General features: G+C 39.2%; 1 protein-coding gene across 12 annotated transcripts in view; it reads right to left on the bottom strand.

Moving 5' to 3' along the window:
* plekha7b (pleckstrin homology domain containing, family A member 7b) overlaps positions 1-24,568 on the bottom strand; it is a 64,789-nt gene extending 40,221 nt beyond the window's left edge. For 9 of the 12 annotated variants that reach the window (XM_065952902.1, XM_065952909.1, XM_065952903.1 and 6 more), the window contains exons 1-3: positions 24,433-24,568; positions 24,252-24,328; positions 24,079-24,136 (exon numbers count right to left, since the gene is read on the bottom strand). In XM_065952902.1, the coding sequence (XP_065808974.1) occupies positions 24,079-24,136; positions 24,252-24,328; positions 24,433-24,515 (218 nt within the window). In that variant the 5' untranslated portion in view covers positions 24,516-24,568. Of the gene's footprint in view, positions 1-9,907; positions 10,414-15,940; positions 16,098-23,870; positions 23,957-24,078; positions 24,137-24,251; positions 24,329-24,432 lie in introns of those variants that run through there. The other 3 variants (XM_065952913.1, XM_065952907.1, XM_065952911.1) reach the window with 3 other exon arrangements.
* Positions 24,569-25,304: the final 736 nt, after the last annotated feature.

Here is a 25,304-nt window from a genome sequence, read left to right as displayed (position 1 = left end):
TTTAGACACACACCATGCAATAACACCCAGCAAGTGAACACTTTACTGAAAACTCAAACATATGAACTGCAGGAAGACACGCACTCAAACATTATAGCTAATATGCACGATAAGTGTTTTATTATCACATATCTTATTATTATCCCATTTTTTGTTTTAAATTTAAAGATTTAATTTGGGGCTTTTGGGCCTTTTTTTTTAATGGAGAGATAGGATAGTGTTGGAAATCAGGGAGTGAGAGAGTGGAGAATGACATGTGAGAAAGGAGGTTGGTTTTGAACCTGCCCGGTTGGAGGACCACAGCCTCCATAAATGGGACGCGCGCACTAACCACTGCGCCACCAGCGCCCCTGTTATCCCTTTATTAAACTATGTAACCATACGTGACAGATTTTCCTCAAATTGTGCAGCACCAGTACAAACACGGGCTTCCCAAAGAGTCAAATACTCTTATCAACATCTGATGCACAAGAAGTTGGATCTGAGTTGTACTTTTATTGACTTGTCTGAAACGGGTATCAATCCAGTAACTGTCTGCAGGGAGAGAAAAAATTACCCTGGTGAGAGATTAATACCTATTGTACAGGACTGTGAGCACATCAGCACTTCCTCTGCTCCATTGGCACAGATTAAGCTGACTGATAAATATTCATAAAGGTTTATTTGAAGTAACTCATCAAAAAAATAGTGGGTTTCCAACGCCTCCAACCATGACAATGAAATGACTTCTTAAAGCTCAGGGATCAATAGTCACAGGGATATGCTGCGACAAAGAAAAAAGTTAGGAAGTTTTCTGAAGCCAACGTTACCCAGGGGAGTATATCAATGAAGGGTCCCTGCAGCTCCAGGTCAATATCTAATACCACAGATTTACCCTGCACTCGACTTGCTGAATAATGATGACCCCGAGCAACCTGGAGATTTATTTATTTCATCTCCTCATTTGTGCTAACAAGAATTGTCAGAATGTGGAGTGAGTGTGTGTTTGGGGGAATGGAGCAGGGGGAAAAGGCTGTAAACTGTTTGATAGTTTTGCACACTTAATCGCATTTTAAATTATGTAGAGTAAAGCCTCACTTGTTTTTAACCCCAAGACATTACTAAAACGTCTGCTTATTTATTAGAGAGTAAATCCATTCCAAACATAGCAGAAACGTCTGCGGCTGCTTTTCTGCTGGCTTTAATACAGTCCACTGTGGAGGCCACAGCTAAACAACTCTTTTATGCTCTACTCATAAAGTGAACAAACCATCCTTTCTTTACAGTATCATTCCTAGATTCTTTAAACAACCTGCATGTCCAAGAGCATTAGATACACTAAATTGCATCATCTGTAACCCTCTTTTTATACACAATGAATCTGCCCCTTACAAGAGTTCTTAGTGAGCTGGATGGGGATATTCTTCTCTATTGCAACCCTGCATTTGAAATCAATATGATAAAAAAAAAACCTGCTATATATAACTCTAAAGATTGCTGCATTGTTTGGTCTGAAAGTTCTGACATTTGATCTAGCTTGGCAGATCTCTTCTAAGGGAACTGATGAGCTACAGGAGGGAGGATTTTGTAAGCAAATCATCTCTTACCAAGACAAAAACACACAATCAGCAATCGTATCAAATACCTGACAGTGCAAAAAGATTGGATACAAAGCACAGCAGGGGATGCTGTTAATCTTAACTGCTCATGGCTAATGGACAAATTTGCAAAAGACTATAAAGTCTTAAAAGTTCAAATTATTGAGGATAATAGATAAGCTGAACTCAAATCTAGCAGACTCTGAAAGAAATGAAAGGAGAATAGCTGATGTCTCTTTTCTCCGCCATCACAGCCTTTACCCCCTGTGTAATCAGCACATCAATATGGGAGGTTCAAAGGCACTGAGTCAACCTTTATTATCTAAGGTCTGAGCCAGGAATGAAAGAAACCAGGAAATCCCAGGTTAATAAGGGGTAATACACTGACAGTTGACCTCCATGATTCAGAGGCACCATGGGTGGTAAGTGACTTACATACGACAATTTGACCATGAAAGATGACATGTAAGTAGGTTATAACAGTGAACATGGCTACATAGAGAACATAATGTGTCAGCACTCAGCAGGACAACAGCAACATCTGAGAGTCCTCTGTTAGTCCTTACACTCCATCTTTTAGTCTGATTTAAACTAAGGACACTATGACTGTATAATGCTCAGCAAAATAAAGAAAGGTTTCACCCATAGTTTGTTTGCTGCTTGAATTAAGTATTATAAAAGTTGTTCTTCATTCAATATCCTCTTCCTCTTTGTAATCATGAGGCACAATAAGAAAACTGGTTATATCTATATTAAAAAACATTGTGTTACATTTAAAAAAAACAATCAAGTCTGAGTTGTAAAAAAAAAAAAAAATTCCCCATTGCCTACATGTCATTTTTCAGTCCATCTTTATTACACATGAAGCATGTTGTTGTTTTTTTCCATCAGTTTAAAAGCTTTTCTTCAGTGGAAACACTTTTTATATACCTTGCTGAACTAAGCATATTTGTGCTATTAACATCACCACACTCACTCATTTTCAGAAGCTATGATACCTAACTGGCTCTACCGTCTGAAAATATGAGGTCGTAAATTGGGTCTGACAGCAAAGACTTTACTATGGTGGATAGAAAACTACACAGAAGAATTAGGGAGGAACACTGAGTAGTTGAACCTTATTCAACTGAATCTTCTATGGCCAAAAAATGTGATGAAGAATGACTCTAGAGATACCTCAACAATGTTATGTCCAAACATTTAATGAAGATGAAGATGGCAATGTGCTTGTTTTTGAGAGGGTTATAATAATGATGCATTACCATGAAATACTGTTTGTTGCTCGCATGTAATCTCAATTATCGTTGATTTATATGTTTATCACCTCACAGCCTCGATAGAGATAAAACATGCACAAGCTCCACTTTCTTACAAAGCATCATTATGTGTTTTTGTGTATACAGCAACACTTAAGTTATTAACACTTGTTTACTGATATTTGTTTTTCTTTGTTGAGACCATGAGCTCACTTCTCTGGTGCCCTATAGTAATTATTGACCAGAACCCTCCAGTCTTTGAGCTCATCATCCCTTTTTTAACTGAAGATACTGTTCATCTCAGAGCATTCGTTCATTGTGTTTTACATGGGGTGACAATATTCTGAAGGAAACTTTGTGTGCACTCAACCATCAACACAAAGCCAGGTTTAACTAGCAGACTCATCAACGTAAATGATTCCAGGTAAAAAGGTAGACTCTAGTCCCAATGTAGGAAAACCTGGATTAACTCAGTGTTTAACATAACAACAAAGACTGACGTAATCTGATAAGAGTGATGCATGAAGAGAAACAACATAGCACGCTTGATAATCAGCAACAGTCCCTGATTAGAATGAATGTAATCAAATGTGTGCAATTATGTTTCATCTCAAGCTTAAATTATTTTTCGCCTTACCTTTCCCACTTTGTCACAGCTCCCCTTTTACTGACATAATGGAATGATGGGCAGGCAGACAGGAATATATTGTATCTTGGTTCACTGCATCTTCATCGTGGATGATTTTCCAGAATATGATTGGAATGTGGGATAAGATGCTAAGATCTTTCTCAGCCAATCCCTATTTGTGTTCTTCATTTGGCAAACTAATGACGTCTGACCTACACTATAGACAGAGTGAAATAGTTTTTGGCCCGGGCTACTGAACTAGGGCATCTGCTCGAGTGTTGCATACTGTATCTCAGCTGCTAAGTCCAACCCACAGTGCAATACCGAACACAGCTAATCATTTAGCTTTGCAATGTAGGGCAGAAGGGGATGTTAAGTGTGGGGGAACGCTAAAACTGAAAATCTCTGGTAAAGGAGATAGACTGAGGGCTTGAAAACAGCAAGCTTCAAGCAGGATAGACCAGTGGGAATGATATGCAGCAAGCTGTGTTGATAGGGTATCTAAATCCAAATCAGAAAGATCTAATTAAACCTTAATAACAGAGCACAGGAAATGCTACAGCATGTATCAAAATGAAATAAACCTATTACACAGACAATAAAACGACCAACATCTAAAAAAGCTCTTTTCCATTCATATTTAAATATTTTAAAGAAGACTATTCTTGCAGTGAAATGCTGGCAGCTGATTCATCTTTTATAATATCCTCAGGAGAGAGACTTACGTTCTGTAGAATTTGACCCACTCACCCTTGAATTCCTTCAGGGAGCTCCACCCATGTGTAGGAGGCCTAACTAGCAAAATTATGATCATTACACTGTCAGCAGAATAAAAATGAATAATATTAAAGTGCTTGAGGTTATGAACAATAACAAAGAGAGAATCAGACAAGATAAAGAGATGTTGGTTCCCCCATTTTCTTCTACTTAACATTATTCATCTTACTCATAAGCTCCCATCTGAGGAACTAGTGAACCAGCACGAAAACCAATGCAGTACAAAAGAGCAGGAAAAAATGAAATTCCTCCCAGGTCAGAGACATCCTGTACACACCCCATGTTTCTGTCTAATTTTAACCAACAAAAACACATCACCAACACATTCAAGAGAAGCAGGGCACGGGACTACCATTACCATTCACTACTCAGGATCCCCATTTATTAAAATACACAAAACAAAAAGCAAAGACAAGGCCAATGATGACAGATTTTGCCATGCTTCTATAAGTTTGTCATCACATGTCATATGATGTCATGTAATTCAAGAGGAAAAATGTAACAAAAGTTATTGGTACATTAAGTAACATTTCATACTGGGACACTGCTTTAGGTAGAAGTATAATATTCACTGTAATGTTTTAGGAATTTATATTTGTGTCTGAATGGGTGGGGCTTTAAAGAATAAATAGTGTACTGTGTCCTTGAGCGCATCATGAGAGGAACATGTATAAATCTAGATCTAACAACCATGTAAAAGTTCTAATGAAGAGTTGGTCTCTTTCAAATATTCTGTCAATATTCTTTAAATGCATCTGAAATGTACATAACATGTAAACTGAAACATTTCACAACCACTAAAATATTTTTCACCTCCAGATGGAAACAGTTCATCAAGATTGTACTTGTCAACAACACAGGTGGATTTTTAGATAATTCTCTTTAGACAAATCGATAAATGAATACCTCACAATATTCAATATATCCTAACCCGCTGCCCTTGGTACCATATGTATCCTGGATAATCATGTGACTGCCACTCAACATACTGTATGTGATTATATTGCAAAGCAAGATCATTCCACAATCACATGGGCACATACACATGCATTTACACTGACACTGACATATTAAATATCTCTCTCCACCATTTCTCCCATGAGTGTCAAAGACAAATAAGAGACAGAGGAGAATTCTGGGAAAGCAGGCACTATACTGTACTTGCATTTCACTGCATTTATCATCTGATATGCATACAAAGGACACTGTCAGAACTGTCACAGCATCTTCCTAGTGATAAAAACTCCTTCTGCATTCTAATGCAGATGCTGCAAGCCTTTTAGCTATACCTTCCTACAAGATGCATGTGCACATGCATGTGAAGTGCCTCGTTATGCTGCTGTTGAGGGCTATTAGAGAATTCATGGTGAGCCAGCTTGTCCTGGATTCTGCAACAATGCTGCAGCAGGAGCTGGTCTAAGATGACAGCTTTGTCTTCAAAACAAGAAGAAGAAATTAAACTCAGCTGTTATGAAAAAGACAACAGAATACAGAATTAATCATAAAAAGTTAAAAACCAAAGTAAATTGTTCTATTCTGCTTCCTGGCAACTAGACGGATTGTTTTTAACAAAAGAACCGAGCAAAACTGAGACTACCCTTCAACTAAAGTTGTTGTGCAGCAGACAGGCCAGAACAATAGGTGCTTTAATTACAAACAAAAACAACGCATAGAGCAAATGTATCAAACCAAAGGTAGCCTTACCTGCAGTTTTCTAATGTGATTCCCATGCAGCAGCAGCAGCAGTTTTCTTTTGCTACACCGACTCCAAGCATTATACTCGTCTTTATCTCAATGATCTGTCTTCTCCCTGAGGTTTTACAGCACCAAATGAATGATTTGCACACACACATTGCATATGTTCACATTCAGATTATCAATCTGATCTCTGATATCCATAATCCTCCTACATCAAAAATAAATCTAAAAAAGAAAAAATAAATTGTTACAAACAGGCAAAGAAAAAGTAGGTAGACATAAATAGTAGATGGCTTCTCTTAATACATCTGAGGTCATAAAAATACATTTAACTTTTATAAACCAAAAAAGTCAAATATCTGAATGGGTAACGAGGCACAGTTTTGTCGCATTCCTGACAAGCTTGATTATTATATCTAAGGTATACCGAGCTAGCTGGCTGGTAGCTATGTAGCCCTTTGATGACACAGGTTTATAAAAGTATTGGCATGGGAAGAAACATGGCAAAGCTGCAGAAACATTTTCTGATGAGGGCAAACACACAAATAAACATGACACAGCAGCTTATAGTGTTGTTAGGGGGTTGAAGTAATTTGTAATCGTGTCCTCCTCTGTCACCGTTTCAACATACCACTAATAATGTGGAGGGGAAAACAGGACAATAAGTTAAATGTCAATTTATCCTGCAGGATTACATGATCTGAATCAGGTTAATCTCTGTTTTACAAAACCATGTCCAGGTTATTTGCCAGCAGAAGGACCCAGCTATTAGCTCTTCCAACAATCAGATTCAGTTCACCCTAGTGCTGTATAACATGTCTAAATCCCTTACACAATTTTGACAGAGGCATTACTATGTCATTACAGCACTAAATACACTCCTCCTCCTTTTAAGCCCACACACCCACTCACACACATTTATTTATTTTAACACAGTGCGTTAGCTGTTATCAGCAAAATGACATTGGAGGTGTGTATCAAATTATCCAGCCTGCTTTCAAAATGCAATGTGAAGAATAGACAAAACTATAGTTTGCTTACATAACATTACACTTTTGTAGTTGTTACAGTGGTAAATAATAAAGTCATCTAAGCAAAAGAACAGATGCTGCTCTATGAGGGAAATTTGATTAGTCTGGTATATTTTGCTGCAGAGAATCTCGGTCCTCGGGGCAGCCAGAGTGATATAGTGCAGCACACTGCAGCAGGCCTGTCCTTAAAACAGTGTTTGCCTCAGTGTGTACAAAGTATTTATAAGGAGGAGAGCAAAGACATTTCTGACTTATTATCAAGATTAGCAAAAACCTTCTCTTACACTCACATTCAGCTCTTTGCAGGACAAGCAGACTCAGTCAGCTTTTTTTTTATGCGTGTGTGTGTGTGTGTGTGTGTGTGTGTGTGTGTGTGTGTGTGTGTGTGTGTGTGTGTGCTCGTGTGACATCTGTTCTCTGTTGGGATCTAACTCCAGACTGGCTGCAGGCTTTGAGGACCTCTCTCCTGCACTTCTCATTACTGAACCTGAATAGACACACACCGCAGTGCAAAGGCAGCAAGTGAACACATCCCCACTGGGGAGCTGTGATACAGTGATACACGGGGCTAAGACAACACAGCTACTTCATGACTGCAGTGCTCAGTGGAAGTGAACAACATTAAAGCTCTACACACAGAAGGCCTATTGGCTCAAAAATACACCCCTTCTGGGATGCAAAATGATTTCCTTGTTATAGTAACAGAGTGGATTTTCTGCAATAACATGCTATACACAGCTGTCAAAGCACTCATAAATCTGTTCCACTTAAATAGTATATTTGTTCTCTGCTATTACCATATTTTTATCACAGGAGCAGAAATTCTCAAAACTGTTGTCAGATTAAAAACCTGAGCAGCCCATTTCATCACTAGACTTCAAGTAATGTCAGTCTGAACATAACTTCACAAAACTGCTTTAATAATTTGGTTGAAGTCCACTCCCATCTCTCAGACTATCATCTTTTATTTCATTTTATCAACAACTTGAACAGATGGATTAAATGCATTAGGTGAGGCTTGGCTGGCAGAGAGTAACTCAATTACAAGGCTATTTTTAGATCTCTGTATCCTGCAAGTGTGGCGAGAGCTTGTGGAGACTTAGGAGGCTTATTAAGTCAGGCATCAGTGAAGGAAGGTGGGCCACATCTGGTGCACAGCTCTGAAACTCTCACTGTCCGGCAGGATCGAGATTTTTACTAGCACGGTCCTTCCCCTTGAATTTTCATCCCACTCAAATAGGCTGATCAGAGTCTGGGGAATTTAAAGGTCACAGTCCTAATACATAGAGAATGTAGTCCCTTTCCAAATAGCTCAACCCTGTTAGGCATCATCATCATGGCTATTCTTAGAAATGTTGCATCTCTCTGGAAATGTGCAGAATGTCAGTAGTTAGGGAGAGGTTGCCTCCTCTCCATGACCAAGTTTAGGTGTGTCATTTTTCAGACTAAACTGGTCCAGCCTTACAAGCACCACTTAACAAAGATATGACCTCTACATCAGCCCAGCATACCAATGAAGCGCTGTGTCTTTTGGCTACGTTTCACCTCGTAGCTGAGGGATAAAAGTGAAAAGCTGAGCTGTGCTGGGTGGGACTCAGCATTACTGGAACTGACTGGTAACATCAAATCAGATGTTATCCAGCTCTCCTGAGTAGAACCAGACCAGGCTAAAGCCCAACATTACATAATGCATTAGAAACAGACCTCCACACAAGAGTGGACGAACCCACATGAGTCTCGCTGATTTCAAAATGAGCTAGGTTGTAAATGTAGCTGTATACCTTGAAATGAGAATAATATTGATTCAAAGTGGGCCAACTCTCATGCTTATTCAAACTACAGGAGTCATTTGTGGTCTGGTGTTAGCAGCCCGCTGCCTCTGTGGCTGAGGACACAGCAGGGGTGCTGAGCGATGAGGGAGCACATGTAGGAATGATAAATAGGCTAAGTAACCTTATCGCTGCGGCTGACATCGAGACCGTGACAGAATGATAATAAGCTTGATACCTTGTGCATAGATGTCTGAGTGATTGGATCAATAGCATGGTTCCCATGTCACTACTCAATTAAAAGTGACAGAATCATCCAAAAACATCAGAAGAAAAAAACGGTTTGCTACGAGTCAATATCTCTGAAAAAGATAAGCTTGAGGTCTTGATATTCAGTTGTCTACATACAACACAATACATGTTAAGTTCAAGTTGATGATAAGACTTAAAAAAAGCTCACAATGTGTTTGCTAAAGTTAATCATAGAAAGAATACAAGAATAAAAGTAGTCCGCCAATGCATGGGAAGCATAATAAGCAGCAGATGTGACACTACATGTGAGAGCCTGTATTACTGTATATCTCTGTGGCTCTGTCTGTGTGTGCGCTGGGGCCTATAGCAGCTGTGCTAAGGATTGAGACAGAAACCCATGTAAACATGTACGTTCCTTTGAGAATCTGTGGCTTTCTAAGAAGTGGGGAGAACTGCATTAAACCTTCACTACAGTCTAACCCATAGAAAGGTGTTCCACATTAACCAAATATTTAAGAAGAGCATCACAATCAGCCTGATAGATCACAGTTCTGCTGACATCAACACAACAGTCAATGACCTGTGATCATGAGGCACTGCAGTGAGCATCTCTCTCTCTTTTTCTACCTCTGTCTTCTCACTCTGCTCGATTAGTGCACGTTGATCTATGCACTTCCCAAAGGCAATTAAAAGGTTTGTAAATGCATAATAGCCAGCTGCCTTCTCTGCTACATAAACAGATAATTCACACATTTCAACATGCAAATAAATTCTCTTGCCTGCACAAACACTTAATGGTATGCAATCCAAGCACTTTCTCTTCTGCAGTTGATAGAAAGCTTTAGCAGACACACCTCCTGGGTAGCTACGTAGCAACGCAATCCCGCATTTGTGCTGGGAGCAGGGCTGGGATACACACCTGTGAGTCGCACGATACACTGGCTGCCTCTTGTAAGGGACGTGTAAGGTTGACTGTCCTGGTTGGCCCAACATGCCTGCTGCAGATCAATGATTCGCTGTGCTGTGCTGCGCTCTGCTCCTCTCAGTGGTGCCTGTGTGTGTGTGTGTACTCCTCTCAGCTGGTAGCGCTGCTGCTGCTGACGTCCTTTGCTGTGTACCCAGGCGTTGATTCATTCAAAACATCCTCTTTCCCGCTTCTGCTGCTGAGGTGGAGCTAAAAATACATGCAATCACTGAACTGTCCCCTGTCTCCGAGAGCATTAGGCTTGTGACGGGTATTATTAAAGCCAGCCAAGCTTACCAATGCATCATGTAAGAGGCCCCAGAGCACCAAGTAAGAACACAGGTACAAAGCATTAGCCATAACCCATATAATCATATTCTCCTCCTTCATATTCCCTCCCTGTAGTGGTACTCTTTCTCTCCTCACCTCTCCTCTGCTCTCCTATAACGTATGCATTCCTCAGCAGCGCTCGCCCTGGACGCCCTCTCTGCTCCATTCCCTCTGCAGTCATGCAGACAAGCAAGAAGAGGAGAGACAGGAATGAGGGAGAAGGAGGAATTGCAGTAGTGGGAAAGGAAAAGAGCAAGAGTTGAAGATGTGAAGAGAAGTGAAGTTCAGTATGCTGGAACTTTAACCCTGCCCATTATGTATTTATAGATCATTGCATAAAATATATACTGTGAGCTTAAGTTTACATAATTTCCTCCAACTTTTTTTTAACAGTAAGTATGGGAGAAATTTTCATTATATAACATTTGACGGCTTAATTTCAAATAAAAATAGTGCCGTACCCACCAATGCTCTTAAAGCAAACAGCTCCTTTAGTTTACAATACAGACTGCATTGTGGGACAACAGTTACCGACAACATCTCAGCTCAATAGTGCACTTATTATTCCATCTAGGATTAGTGGAAACAGCTTAAATATGAGATTCTGCATCATCAGCCATCTCTGGGTTGCAGAGAAATCCTTCACCAGATGAGAAATAAAAGTGAGCAGAACAGCTGAGGAGACTGATGACCACGCCATGCTACAAATACCTTCTATCTGCCTGCCAGGTGCCAGGTGAAAAATGTTTTCCACACCAGCTAAGTGCTTGGGAAGTCAACTCACACATTAAAGTGACAGTGCAGCACCCACACACAAACACATACAGGTTATGCAGCCAGTTTCTGTTTTCCTCATCCCCTGAGTTTCATCCTCTGCTGCTCGTTCTCATCCATCTACACTCTCCTTCACAACTCGTTAGCATACCCCAGGAGAAGAAGGCACTCGCCCTGCAAGTAAAGACCTTTTTAAAGCAGTTGAGATCTGGGTCTTACCACCTGCAATGATCAATGAATTTTTCCCTAGTGCTCTCTTAAGATCATTAATTTCACTGCATGGAAAAACTGCAACATAAAAATGTGAAACGGGGGGGGGGGGGGGGGGGGCTGCCATAAATCTGAATAGTTCTGCAGTGAAGAAAAGTTGGACATAGGAACAAATTATGTCACAAATACAAAATCTTGACTATTTACCCACACAGGAAAATGTTACTAAAAACCAACACCCATCCTCTGTCAGTGTTGGGCTGAACAAGTTTTTGTACTTCATGTATGTATTGCAATTACATGTTTCTCAATACTACTACTTATATCAGAGTAAATTATTGAGCAGGGTAAAGCAGAGTAAATTATTTCATAAGGTCTCCTCACCTTATGAAATGTATCCAACAGATCTAGTGTTGTGACTTGGTCACTTCCAAAGTTTAAGGTTGACACATATAATTTGATCAGATAATAAAATGCACCGTTCATCCATTAACCAACACAACAATATTTAAAGCACTATTATCCTCGGCCTATACAGTAACAAACTATAAAATGTATATCATGATGTAACACTGAGAGGACACTCTGGTACACAATAAATACATTTCATTTTTCATGATTTAACTTTTTTAAGATTTGGAATGTAGGATTTGCAACAGGGTCTTTTAAATCTTGGATACTATTTCTTTTACTGAATTAAAATATCTGAACACTACTTGCAGGTAAATCCCCCTCTTGTTGTCTTATTAGCATGCTACCCGTTCGTTACTAATAGCCAATGGGTTATCTTGATTGTATATTTTGCTCCATTGCCACTTACCAGTTAGTAATTAGAAGTGGAAAGCAGTAAATCCAATTTAGAGGTCTGTAATGTCCGTACTGATCCTTCGGACCACCAATTAAGTGTGTTCCCCTCTCTGCTCTCTTAGCATATGGTAGCTGAGCCTGTGTTAACTGTGTGCAGAGTGCTACGTGGGTGTGCTAAGAGGACACAAAGAGCGGTGTCAGATTGGAGTATAACTGCTGTTTCAGCCCTCTCTCTTTACTCTTGATCACTCAGTAACACTGCCAGCACTTACAGTATGTAGCTCCACTTTGCCTCTCCTGGGAGGAATAAAACAATAACGCTCCATTGTTAAGTCATGGTACAGAAGATGAAGGAGGAGGAAAAAGGAAGTGCCTAACTTGCTCAGAAACTCTGAAGCTTTTTCTCATGTAGTGACCAAAGATGAAAAGTATTCACCTCAATGTGTTGTCCAGTCAATGTAAAATGCTGACCTTGGACCTTGACTGCAACCAGAGCCTTCAGCCTCACCCTGAGGCCTCTTTATCAGATCACATCCCAGTCAGCCGGGGAGAGAGGGATGCAGGATGCAGGGTAGACTTAAGCTGAGTGGCCTGCTCAGGCTGCTGCAGCGTCGGTTCAATAATCCACAGACAGACATATAGATAAGACCAGAGGGCTGGACGAGGGTGGCGTCGGTCGATACATAGGATGGACTGCCAGGTCAACATTCATTCCTCACTCTATCACCTACTTCCACTGATGTCCTTCTGTCTGTTGCTTTATAATATCAAGCTATAACAGCACTGTATCTAACCCAGCCAGCTGTGTTAGTAAATCAAAGACCCGTAAAGGCAGGATTTGAAAACATATACCAGTTGTTTTAGCGACTTTAAACAGGTAGAAATTATCATCAAGAAAGAATGCAATGCACAACTGATGCAATAACCAGATGTTATGAGTTACATTAACTCACACTAGACTTTAGTTTTTACTGTTAACGCTGCACTGTGTGTTATTTTAAGATAGATAGATGTTAAGATATTTGCACTCAACCTTAATCATGCACACACCTGCACATCTGTACTGCTCTTCCATTGCATTTCATTAAATCTTGTCTGATTCTTATATTGCATTATATTATATTGAAGTTTATTTACAGAAGTGCTGCTTAATAGCCTTTTATATTTTCATTCTACTTTCATGTTCATTGTTTTGCAGAAAAACATCAAGTCAAATTCTTTGTTTATGAAAACGTAACAGGGAATAAACTGGATTCTGATAAAACTTCAATGAGAAGTTGAGAAAATGGTTGGATAATTATATATATATATATCTTAAAATCAAGCCTGAGTTAAACCAAGTTATAAAGTTCAACTTTTATAAAAGTAATTGGCTATTTACATTGCAGTTAGTAAATACAAGCTAAAACAATTAACAAACTTAATGCTTTGTCTAACTTGATCAAAGAAAATTAAGACATGAATGTGAAACAGTCCCAGACTGTAAATAGGCAGAGACTCAACAGTGATATCTAGTGGTTACCTACAGAACAGCACTTCACAACAAACACACTACATGCACATGGTCCATCATCCCTCAAGGGTGCACTTGTCAAACTGAGTGAGTCAGGCATTCAATAAAACTTCAATATATTAAAATCTGCTTTCAAATCATCATCAGCACTACATCTTTGCTGCCAACATCTGTGCTGCCAACCCAAGTTTTGTCTCAATACGAAAATTACAGATGATGGATCCTGAAAGTAAAGACACATGGCAGTGACGACATCTAAAATGAACAAATCACAAGGATTCAGTGCAAAGGAGAATCAATCAGATCATGAATAAGGAATTAGCCTCGTATCTTTGCACTAAAGCAAATTAAATTGGATTGGATTGTGAGAACTCACACAGCTGTGTGGTCAATGTGTTCAATAAATGCTGCAGTGGGTGAAATTGCCCTAAGCACCAGATCTGCTCTCTCAGTAGCTCTGGCCAGATGGTCCTTTTCATTTATCCTTTTCAAGCTCAATATTCCATTAATGGGAACAGCAATATTCAACCGAGTAATCCACAACGAGAAACATTTTTCAGAGCTCATACATTCAATTTGCTGCTGAACATGTGCTTATTGAAGTGTTAGGTTATTCAGACTTCAGATGGAACACCTTAAGGAATATGTATGGAGTAAAAAAATACTGCTAAATTCCTAGTCTGCGACAAATCCTAAAATCAGTCAATAAACATCAGATTAAGCACATCCTCAAGGTGCTATGTTGTCACTCACAGATTCATTTTTTAATTAAAAACCTAATTCATCACCGCCCAGTATATAGCACACATTTCTGCTCCCATATGAAAATAAGAGTACACAGAAAAATTGGCGTAATATTGTTCTGGTCTTTGTCCTCTGATTTCCCACAATGACATTGTTTCTTTTGGGCATTTAAACACAGTTTGTACAGTCTTCTTATGATTGATTATTTGCTTAAAGTAGCAGTTGTTATTTTTTGTTGTGAGTCAACAGACCAAGCCAATTATGAAACAACACTGACATATTATCGTCATTTAAAGTTTGTGTTCAACTCCCCAGACAAAACTTGCCAATTCAGAAATTCCAGCAGCAGACACAGAAAAGAATAGCAGTAATTAGGGTTTCAGGCCACCATTCAGAATTTAAGTCCAATATTCACTATCCGTATTGCTATTTCTTGTCCTCAACTATTCCTGAGGGAAATATTTCTCTATTTCTCTTTAGGTGCTCAGTGCGTCGATAAGCTCACCAGATGTAGTTGCCGTCTTTGTTTGGCTGCGCGACAGTGCTGCAGTGAGTTCATTAGAACTGTTTTGCTGCAAACAGCTTCTTTATGAGATGGAAATTAGACCTTAACGTGGACAGAGTAAATAAAAAAAAAAAGTTAAACCACCTAAGTCACGTGAAAAAAAAAACAGAGCTAAGAAAGTGTACAGAGCTGAGGAATCTTCTCTGCAGGTTTGTCAATACTAATGACACCTTTCATATTAAATATGGATTTCTATATCTTCAACATTTTTTAAAATTCAATTGAAAACATCTCATTGATTCTACTCTGTGTGTGACAACACTATATGTGATAGTTTTAGCTTTTTGAGGCATTTCCATTGTGGAACATAGAAAAATACTTTCCATGCAGTTTCGTTTGACAAGATAGAAACCTTCCCTGAATTTAAGGGCTTTTTATCTAAATGCTAATTTTCTATACTTGCAGAAAATCAATGCCATAACACTTTCCTGTATTCAATTTATTACAGGTGGCAATGTGCGCTTCTCCTGTTTTACTGCTCATCACTTTTACAGGAAACACTGGAATATTTTGGATAACAAATCTTTACATGGTTACATCTGTCTCAGATTTGCTCTCCAGAAAGACTTTCTCTTTCTATCAAACATCCATCTTTCACCTCTGTGGCTGCAAACTAATCAGCTTTCTTCTCTCCCGTCTGCTGAAATGAGAACAGTGTGGGACCGGCTTCTCTGCAGTGGCTCCAGTCGCACACGGGCTCTGACAGAATGCGGCAGAAAGAGCTGTCATCTGAATTCAATCAGAGGGAGGGCACCCATACAAACTCTTACTTTCCTCCAGAGGGGCAGCTGAAATGACTTAGGTGCAGAGATTACTTCTTTAACTACTACAGAATAGTAAACACTGAGAACATGAAGGAAAAAGTTTATTTTCCTTCATAATTGGTGGCGGGGGGTTGTTGTTGCAATTTTTGCATGCTAAGCCCATTAAAATTGTTAAAGGTTTACAGATTGTACAAGTGCTAAAGTATAAACACTGGCAATCATTTCAAAGTAGAAGTCAAAGACATATTTTCACTTTAAATATACCATTATACCAGAGTTACCTTGTCTCAATCTGCCTCTCCTCCTTCTCCAGACTGGCTTGCTGAGCAACCACCTCTGTTTCATGATCGGCCGAGTCAGTCCCCTGGCCGAGGGGCAGGCAGCTGCAACAGCAGGTCCCCATCCCGGCTCGGGCATCTCCCCTGCTCTGTTCCTGCTCTGATGCCTGCTCCAGCTCTGACTACTAAACCTGCCTGAGCTGTGTGGAGTGTGGACAGTAAATGACTCATTCTAGATAAGGCAAATCATCACACAGCGCACACCTCAAGACTCGCAGCTCTTAATGTATTCATTCATTGCAGGGTTAAATATCAGAAGTCCAAGCGAGGCCTGATGGAAAGCTTCCTTCCTATTCTTCCACACAAACAAGCACTGTACCAGACTTTCAATCTGGTCTTTGTTTTCATCGTCTCTATTCAGTCCGCTGCTTAAACCTCTGACTCTATTTGTAGGCCCAACAGTACTGTGCAGTATGTATTGTTTTAACTGTGACAAGCCTCATTATAAATCAAGACGATAAAGACAAAAATATGTCTGTTTAGAAAATGCTCTGGCCAACTGGAAAGTTGAGAACACCTCACAATCAAAGAGGAGACTGATGGACAAACAACTGGACACAATTTAAACACGATACAAGGATCTACTGATAACGACAACCGTCAGCTTAAATCACTCTACAAGAGTGAGACAACTATGGATTAATGATGCATGCCTCAAGGTAAGGTTGTGTGTCTTTGCATGTCTGTATCAGGGAAATAAAGTGTTGGTAATGGTTCAGTGGCTCTGCTAAAACCATCACTCTTCGTGACTGTAAAAAAAAAAAACATGTATTTTGAAAGCTATTCTTGTGATGATGCAAAACCTGACAAAAGAGTGATACATCATGTTGATACTCTTTTCACCTTGAAATGTATTTAGCCTGCTCATTCACTACTTTTATTCCCTGCAGCGACATGGTGCAATGTTGGGGAGAGAGGTGCAACAATTGAGGAGTTGAATTAAAATGAGGCAAAGCAAGGTAAGATGCAGGTAGTTTGTCAAAAACTAAAAATGTGAGGCAACAGTAAGACATTCAAGGACAATGAACTAATTAACCAACTCCATCAGCCAAGTCTAAATAAAGAGGGACATGGTCAAAGAGAAATCAGAGAGAAATACAACAAAGATTCTTTCAAATACTTTCTCTCTACAGCGGTCAGTTTAAACATACAGGGAGAGAGGAGGCTAGGGTTAGTTTTTTGTCCCATCAGTTATAATGCCCTCAAAGTATTTTTATTTATTTTGCAAAGATATGAACAGAGTAATCTGATCCATTAGGATTTTGCCTGTCAAGAATGACATAACGATTTCAGAATATCCATTTCCAGCTGAAGGTCACAGTCTACCTTAAGGGAAGGTATAGAGGAAGAGAGAGACTACACTGTGTTTACACACAACCTCACACAGGAGCATCTGCAGTATATTTGAGCCAAAAGAGGAATACCATGCCTAGACACTATATTAACCTAAAATCATGGGGGAAAAATAGTAACCTTGATCTGGTGATGAGAGTCCTTGATTCGTCATAATTAAAATATATAGGCCCACTTTGGAGTAAAATCAGCAAATTACATGTGAATTACATGTCAACATATTTGTAATACTCAATAATATCATTCTTTGTACCATGAAATACGTGAGTACATTACAAAGTAAGACAATACCATTGAATTTAGAAATAAATCATAATGAAGCAAGGAGGTTATGATCCTGACCCCTAAGAAAGCAAGTCTGTGCTATAATAATGTGCTCTAATCATCCATGAAATCAAATCATTATGCACCTTGACACATAATGAAAACTCTACAGCCATAGAATAGACTCAGTGAAGACACAATGATCCAAGAAACCTCCTGTCTCTTAAGCTAAAATGTTCTGGTATTTATTTTGCGTAGTAAAGCTTTTTTTTTTTTTAAAGAATTGTCTTTTTATGCCTTGGTTGAAACATGTTTGCTTTGTTATTTTTATATAAAGTGGATCCTAAGATATGTTGCAATTCAAAGGTGAATGAACTTCACTGAAAGTGATGCTATCACAGTCTTAAGTCACGGCATCTAGAGATATAGCCGCTAACTCTGTGGAGTCCTACTGAAGCATGTTCAACAAGCGAACTGGCCCTTGAGGGTAAGACAATTGTAGGGATAATGCAACCATTCTGCAAGGTGTGTCAGAGCAGTTTATTATAATAACCAGGAGATAAACAGCAAATAAACTGGGAAAAGTGAAGGAAGGAGTGTAAATGTCTGGGGGAAAAACTGAGTGTGTCATCAAGATGAGAGATGAGCCACAATATGACAGACATGTAAATCAGTATTCAGTGTTTGCTCACTAGAGCCATCATTGTATCCATTCAAACTGTATGAACCTATTGGCTTACCAAATAGAAGCTGTACCTTCTTGTTTGTAACATCCAAGCCAAGTTCCTACAGTACATGTGCCCTCTTTCAGACAGCAGAATAGATGTATGGATTTATTTATCAATGACACAGAGGTCTACAGTGTTCATCAGTAATGGTGAACAGCTGCCTCACTTATCCTTTCACCCTGATTGTCCTCCTGCGTGGAGCGACACAGCTCTACCTGATCGGTATTAGGTCATGGAAAACGATTTCCACGCATTGCTCTTCTACATCCACAGCACTTAGAGCAAACATGAAGGGTCCTTGGCATATCTAACAGTAGTCTGTCACATCTAAAATACACAGTGTACATAATGTCAGTGAATTAGGATGTTAAAAAGAGCGTATGCAATTTTTATGAATGACCAATCAGTGTCCATGTTAAATGTTGAAGCAATGACTCCTTAGTGTTTGCTACTTTATTATGGTCAAAAAAGCAGACTACTCCCAGCTAAACAGATAAATATCCAAGACAAAAGTATAAACTTGTCCATAACATCATCGGCCAACATACTTTTAAAGATGCCATTTCGCTCTTTGTAGTTTAGTTTGAAGCTAGACTGAAAAGGCTACGACTATATGTACAAGTTAAATAGCATAGCCTGTTCTTGCTCTCAGACCCGCCACTGTGGACCTGTGACGATGGTACAGATACCATAACAAACACTGATTGAGCTGAGCCAAGCTTTACACAGAGATGTACACATCTTCAGCAAATTTCCCCCAGCAACAACTTCAGGCGTTTTTATTACATTACATTGTATTTGGAAAGATAAAGGTGAAGTTGAAAATCAGTGCAGATTCTCTGTCAGTTTTATTACAGTACCTAAGGATGAAAGTGGAAGTCTTATTCTGAGTCTGAAGTCTGAGCATTGGACATTTGGTGATGGGTTTCTGGAATTTTTAGCCTCTGAAAAAAAATGAAAATGTTTGAACAGGCTTCCTGCCTGGGCCCAAAGGAAGACAGGTTGAAAGAAAACAAAAAGTGATGTGAGTAAAACTCATATTCTAGTGTGGTCTTGCTGACTCATACAGAATGATACTGCACAGATCTGCACTATAAAGTTTAAAGGTCAATGTCTAGTTTCAGGTGATGTTTGAGAGATGACAAAGAGACACAGTATTGACAAACAGCTCAGATGGGAATGGTTTTTAATATTATTTATTTATATTATAGTATTTAAAGAATTAAGGGATCCTGAATTACACAAACATATATTTAATGTCAAAAAGAATGAAAATCCCAAAAGAGAAAAGGTCCTTGGGGCCAATTTGTACCCTAACTTTTTTGGCACTGATGTTTTGAAGTCAGCAAGCAGGTATGGATCTGCTGTGTTTGCAGAAAAACAGAGCTTCATTAAAACAGTTGTAAGATAAGGGCCTGTAGGGATACTAAACTTCTTATTCATCCCCTATTAAAAAGCTGTGCTTCAAAACTCCCCTAACACCTCATGGTTAATTAACTCATACTATCCTAGTCAAAAATATTCAGCTAGTTAAAAAGAAATGCGAGCACGACCTAAAATTTAACAAACAGCTGGAGTACAAGAAGAAAAAAACATGTTAAAATGTGAAACAGAAATATTGACGGAGTTAGATGAATCTGGGGCAGAAGGATTTGGGTGACATATCTGTGACTTTTACATCAAACACTTCTTCCTGGATCGTCCCACAGCACTGTTAGTTCACTAAACAATGTGAACTTTGTCCTCAACAGGACACCATTGTACCTCAGTGGGGTCATTTTTTCACTAAGGAAGCTATAGAATTGCACACTCCCTATGCTCAGTGAGTGCCAGTACTGTGATGAAGGGTTAACTTAACTGAGCCCTGTTTTTACTTAACCTGAAGACTTATTGAGATCCATAAACATGACATATATTGATCATATTTCAATTAGTTATCACATTGGATCTTAGTCCTTGTTCACTGACTGACCATGATATAAATGATAAAATAATGAATCTAATTGTTTACATTCTTTTCAATTGTGTTTCCAGGCAGGCCATATGTGACAAGTAGATCAATTTTTACCACATTAGGGTTGCTTAAAGTTCATGAGTTCAACCTTCTTTTGCCGGCCAATATCTTGCTTTAATTGTTACACATCCCTGACACCAGTTCAAGTCTGCTCATAGACCTGTTTCATCTCAGTCATATTATCTGCAGGGACTGAAATGCAATGGTTTTAGAAGATGATTTTCAAATTGGGTCAGTCCCTTGGAGATCTGCCAGAAGTATGACAGCAGAGATTTTCTATTTCAATTTGCTGCCATGGAGGACAAAAGCCTTGCTCAATAGTTTTTAACAATCTCCTCCTCTCGTCAACACTTTCCAATTTAGTCCCCTGATAGTTTAATGACAGTGTACTTGAGCACTTTCCCTAAAGTGAACCTAAAACTAAAGATAAACTTTTCTTTTTTTGAAACAATACGACTCTGACTAAATGCCATTGCTTGTAACTCCTAAAAATATAAAACAAAGCTTCATCCTTCACTCTGAAGCATCCAAAAACAAAGCACTACCCACATCAAACTCACAGTTCAGGTTCTTAGGCCGGCCTACAGCCAGTTCTAAATAAATGTGAGTTTTTCAACAGCAGCAACATGCGAACAATCCTTCCTTTGTACTACACCTCATCAAAATACCAACATCAACACACAACCAAATCTACCGACCGTTGTCCGGGCAGCACCATGTCAACTTCAGTCCTGCTTGAGTTTGTTTCTCACAAAAAGGAGCAGGATTGAAAACAGAAGTACTGACTTTGTGCTTAAAACTCAATTGTAAACAAGCCATGACTTGCTGCAGCATACAAATAAACTTGGGGCATAAGAGGGGGCCTGTAAATGAGTTTTAAAATGCTGAGTTGAAAGCAGTGTCATAAAAACTAACACTTGTGATGATCTTAATGGTCTAAAACAGGGCACCAGTCCAAGCAGTTGAGTCCATGTCCAACTTCTTCTGTGTTTTTTAAGGACTTAGACAGTTGAGCAGGAGCCATCTTTGCTGTCTTCACTATGTGAGGTTTGCCTGCTTACATTAATAAACAAAGCAGAGCCAATTTGCACCAAAGCTGTTCAGATATTCATGGAGAGCGAGCTGTTTTTAACCTTTAATCTGCCAAGCGTTTAAAGACATGGGTTTAATAATAAATTAATAAGGCCTGTGTATCCACTCATAGCCTAATTAGCTGAGTGCTGGAGTGAGAAGCCAGGTAATCTCGACACAAGTCACACTTCCTATAATTACCCCGTACACACACGGGACACATACAGTAACCTGGCATCATCCAGGTCTGCAATATATCAAATAAAGCACTAGAGATAAACTCAACCATGATGAGAAAATGTCAGCACTCCATCACAAGAAAATAGTCAATGTTTGCAACAGAAATGTCCCCACTGAGCTGTACAACAATCAGCATTTTGTCAAAGTAAATGATCCATATAGAAGGGTTTTATAGTTGAACTGTTTCAAGAATAAAAAAAGAAAAAAGAAAACTATCAATCAGTGCTTTTTTCAACATACCTTGATGTATAATTTACCCAGGGTTGCTCAGATAGACAGCGCAAATACTGTGATCGTTAATTAAGCATTATCTCATAATGAATATGTAACAGTTTAAAGTTAGATATAGTGAAAAGCTCATGTCCTCAATTTGACTGAAATAGGTGATTGAAAATGATCACCCTACAGTTCTACCTTCTCAAGAAAACAATCACTGATTTGACTTTTCTTCATGCACCGGAGCAACATGGAGAAACGCCTGCTGAGCTCTAGATAAGCTGTTCCTGTCCACTGTTTGACTCCAACAAATGAGCCCTCAAAAACAAAGAAACAAGCAGTGAGCTTGAGCAAAAACAGGATCCTTCAACCAGTCCAACGGGGAGACAAGTAGTCGGCTGATTTAACAGCCTTGACATTTAGGCTACCATATATCACATAACTTCAATGTAACATTGTTCTTGCTTCATACCAAGAAAAAGAGTGTAAACGACAGAAACACAAAGGATGCCTTCATTCTACACACAATATAAATGTCAGTCACTACAAATGTGTTATTTGAAACCACTTTGTGTCTTTTTTGAAAAAACTACATTTTTTGAAGACGGAATGTCTTTCAAAGACTCTAATGCATAGACCTTAATTTGTTTGGCTCAGTGCAATCTGTGATCCATGCAGGTTTTTTTCTCCCAAATCAACAACAATAATACCTCTTTGATCGATTTATGCTTATTTCAGAGTGCAGACTTTGCTTAATTGTAAAAAGAGTGTCTAAATTAGATAAACAGTGGTACAAAGGTGTGTCTGCAGAGCTCTGCATGTTGTTGAGTTACTCTCTGTAGTAACTCGGACCTCAGAGAGACTGCAGCTACAGCAGGGGTATAAAACTGCTCCATACAGGCCCTGTCTGGAACAAATGGGGCAAACTAAAAGATCCATGACAGGACGACTGGTGGTGAAACCACAAAACCATAAACAAACCCACAGGCTATTTTTCATGATTATGCTGACTTATCAGACTTTCATCAAGATTTACTTTTTGCACTGTGTCCTTGAATTTCTCAAATTTTCTAATTTAAGGTAAAATCATTTAATCAAATTGTGAAGAAAATATGCAAATGCAGAAATAATTTGTTTAAAGAAGTCAAACATTTTCTTATCGCAGCTTCCTAAATGTGATAAGCTCCTTCTTGCTATTTCTAAACATTCAAGTCTTAGGTTTTGAAATAATAGTACAAAAATGAAGAAATTAAAAGACATCACTTGGAGACATCGCTCCAGAAATCTGTAGAAACTGTAGTGAGCTTTATTTTTCCTTCAATTTTTGACAGTTAAATGACCAAAATATTAATCAATTAATTGTAAAAAAAAAAAAAAGAATGGGCAGTTTACTCAATTAGGAAAGTTATGGTTAGTTAAAGCCCTGGTATAATGCATATAATCGTGGAGTTAAACATAACAGACTTGTAGTGTCTGTATGGCATTGATTTTGTGGTCTCTTCCATTAACTTGATTCCTGCAGAATGTGTGAAGGACATGTAAAAAATCTATCCAAAAAAACTTCACACTGCTGTCTGTGACTTTGGAAATGCTGTCCTCTCTGCTTCAATAATGCAATCATGCCATACATCTCTGTCAATACATGGTCACACCCCTCTCCTGCAACCTTTACAGTCTCTCTAACACACACACACACACACACACACACACACACACACACACACACACACACACACACACACACACACACACACACACACACACACACACACACACACACACACAACAAGGCTGTACACCTATCTAATGGAGAGAGTAGAGGTCCTGCAAAGGAGGATGTGAGGAGAATTTTAATAGGCTTCTTCCTGTCCTGCTAGGCACTGCCACTTTCCATTCTCAATGCAGGCAGAGGTAATTGGTTTCACCTATCCGATGGGACCCCGGTGTGTTAATCCATATGCCGGTGTGTTTCTGTGTCAACCCTAACCTTATGTTGTGTTGAAAGTACAGCCTTTTGATGTAGTTTGAGTGCCACTATTTGACTGCAACTCGGTGCAAAGAATCATGTCAACACTGCACAGTAAAAGAAAGAAAAGGAGAGGACTTAGAAAAGCATTTTAACACAGCACGTAGCTAAAGGGATCAAAGTGTGCACGGTCATACTACGCAAATATGCCCACAAGCCCACCACTCACTTGATGAAGTAGCTGGCTCCTTCGTCCGTGAAGCCCTCTTCCCATCCTCTTGGCAAATCTACAACACGACACAAAAAACACATTGAGCGAGCCCGCCACAGACAGAAAACACACTGCAGCACAGAAATGCCCCCCCTCGGTATCCTCCAAATCAGATTTATTTTGTCGCGTACCTGAGCGTATCATGTGTCCCGAGTTAACAGGTTCACCAGTGCGTGGATGTAGCCAAGTAGTGCTATGAGTTTTATCGCTGCAAGAAAGACACCTGTTACTGAAAATAAAATAAAGCAACAACAAAAAAAACCATACGGTACTAATTCCAAGTGAAACGCAGAGTAGTTGAACCCGGCTCACTTTATAAAGAAGACCCGGCCATCTCTACAAACTCCGTATGACCAGTAGTCAGGTAGGGTGTCCCGTCCGAGAGGTGCCGCCATGATCTCTCGTCTCCGGCTTGGCTTGGCTTGTCCCCCCCCCCCCTCTCTCCCTCTCTCCGCAGACTTTCCCTGGGAGCCCAGTTAATACCACCACCGCTAGGGCTGCATAGTTTATTTAAAGGGGAAGAATGCCAAAGCTCAAGCCATTTACACGACTGTGTTTTTAAGTAATTTCAGCTGAAGAAACAACCACACTTCTTCTACTTCCGAGAAGCAGTCAGTCTGACAGTTAATTGAAATATTCTGGCATATTTGGGTTATAAAGCATTTCTATAGGCTATTTTAACCCCGGTAATATTCAATTACAACTGGGATGTGCTAATTGAATTAAGTAATGAGGTCAAAATTGTAAAACAAAACAACAACAACAAAAACCTAGCCTACCAAAGACTAATTATTCAAAAAACAATTACAGACATCAATATTGCAAAATAATCTCCTTTACTGGTGTTCTGTTCTTGAAACAAAAGCTTCAAAGTGTTTTAAGTTGTGTGATGATACAGATATCTCTTGCCTTTGCAATAGTATTCTCCTAAACAACTAAACAACTGTACAACCACAGTCAAGAACCAAAGAGCAACCAACACATCTATGTATTTGCGTATCTGAATTCATGTTTCAAGCTTAAGCACATCACAAGTAAATAAAAAGTATCTCAGTGCTACAAGGGCTCTGTAAAGCAGCTATGTGTGTGTGTGTATGTTCATGTACTTCGAGCAGAGCATGGCAGCATGCATGAGTGACTGTCTGTACATGAATTGTGACGGAAGCTTTAGATGAAGTTTTTAA

Source organism: Labrus bergylta, chromosome 3, assembly GCF_963930695.1.
Source record: "Labrus bergylta chromosome 3, fLabBer1.1, whole genome shotgun sequence".
Lineage (NCBI taxonomy): Eukaryota > Metazoa > Chordata > Actinopteri > Labriformes > Labridae > Labrus > Labrus bergylta.
This window is presented reverse-complemented; position numbering and strand designations above follow the sequence as displayed.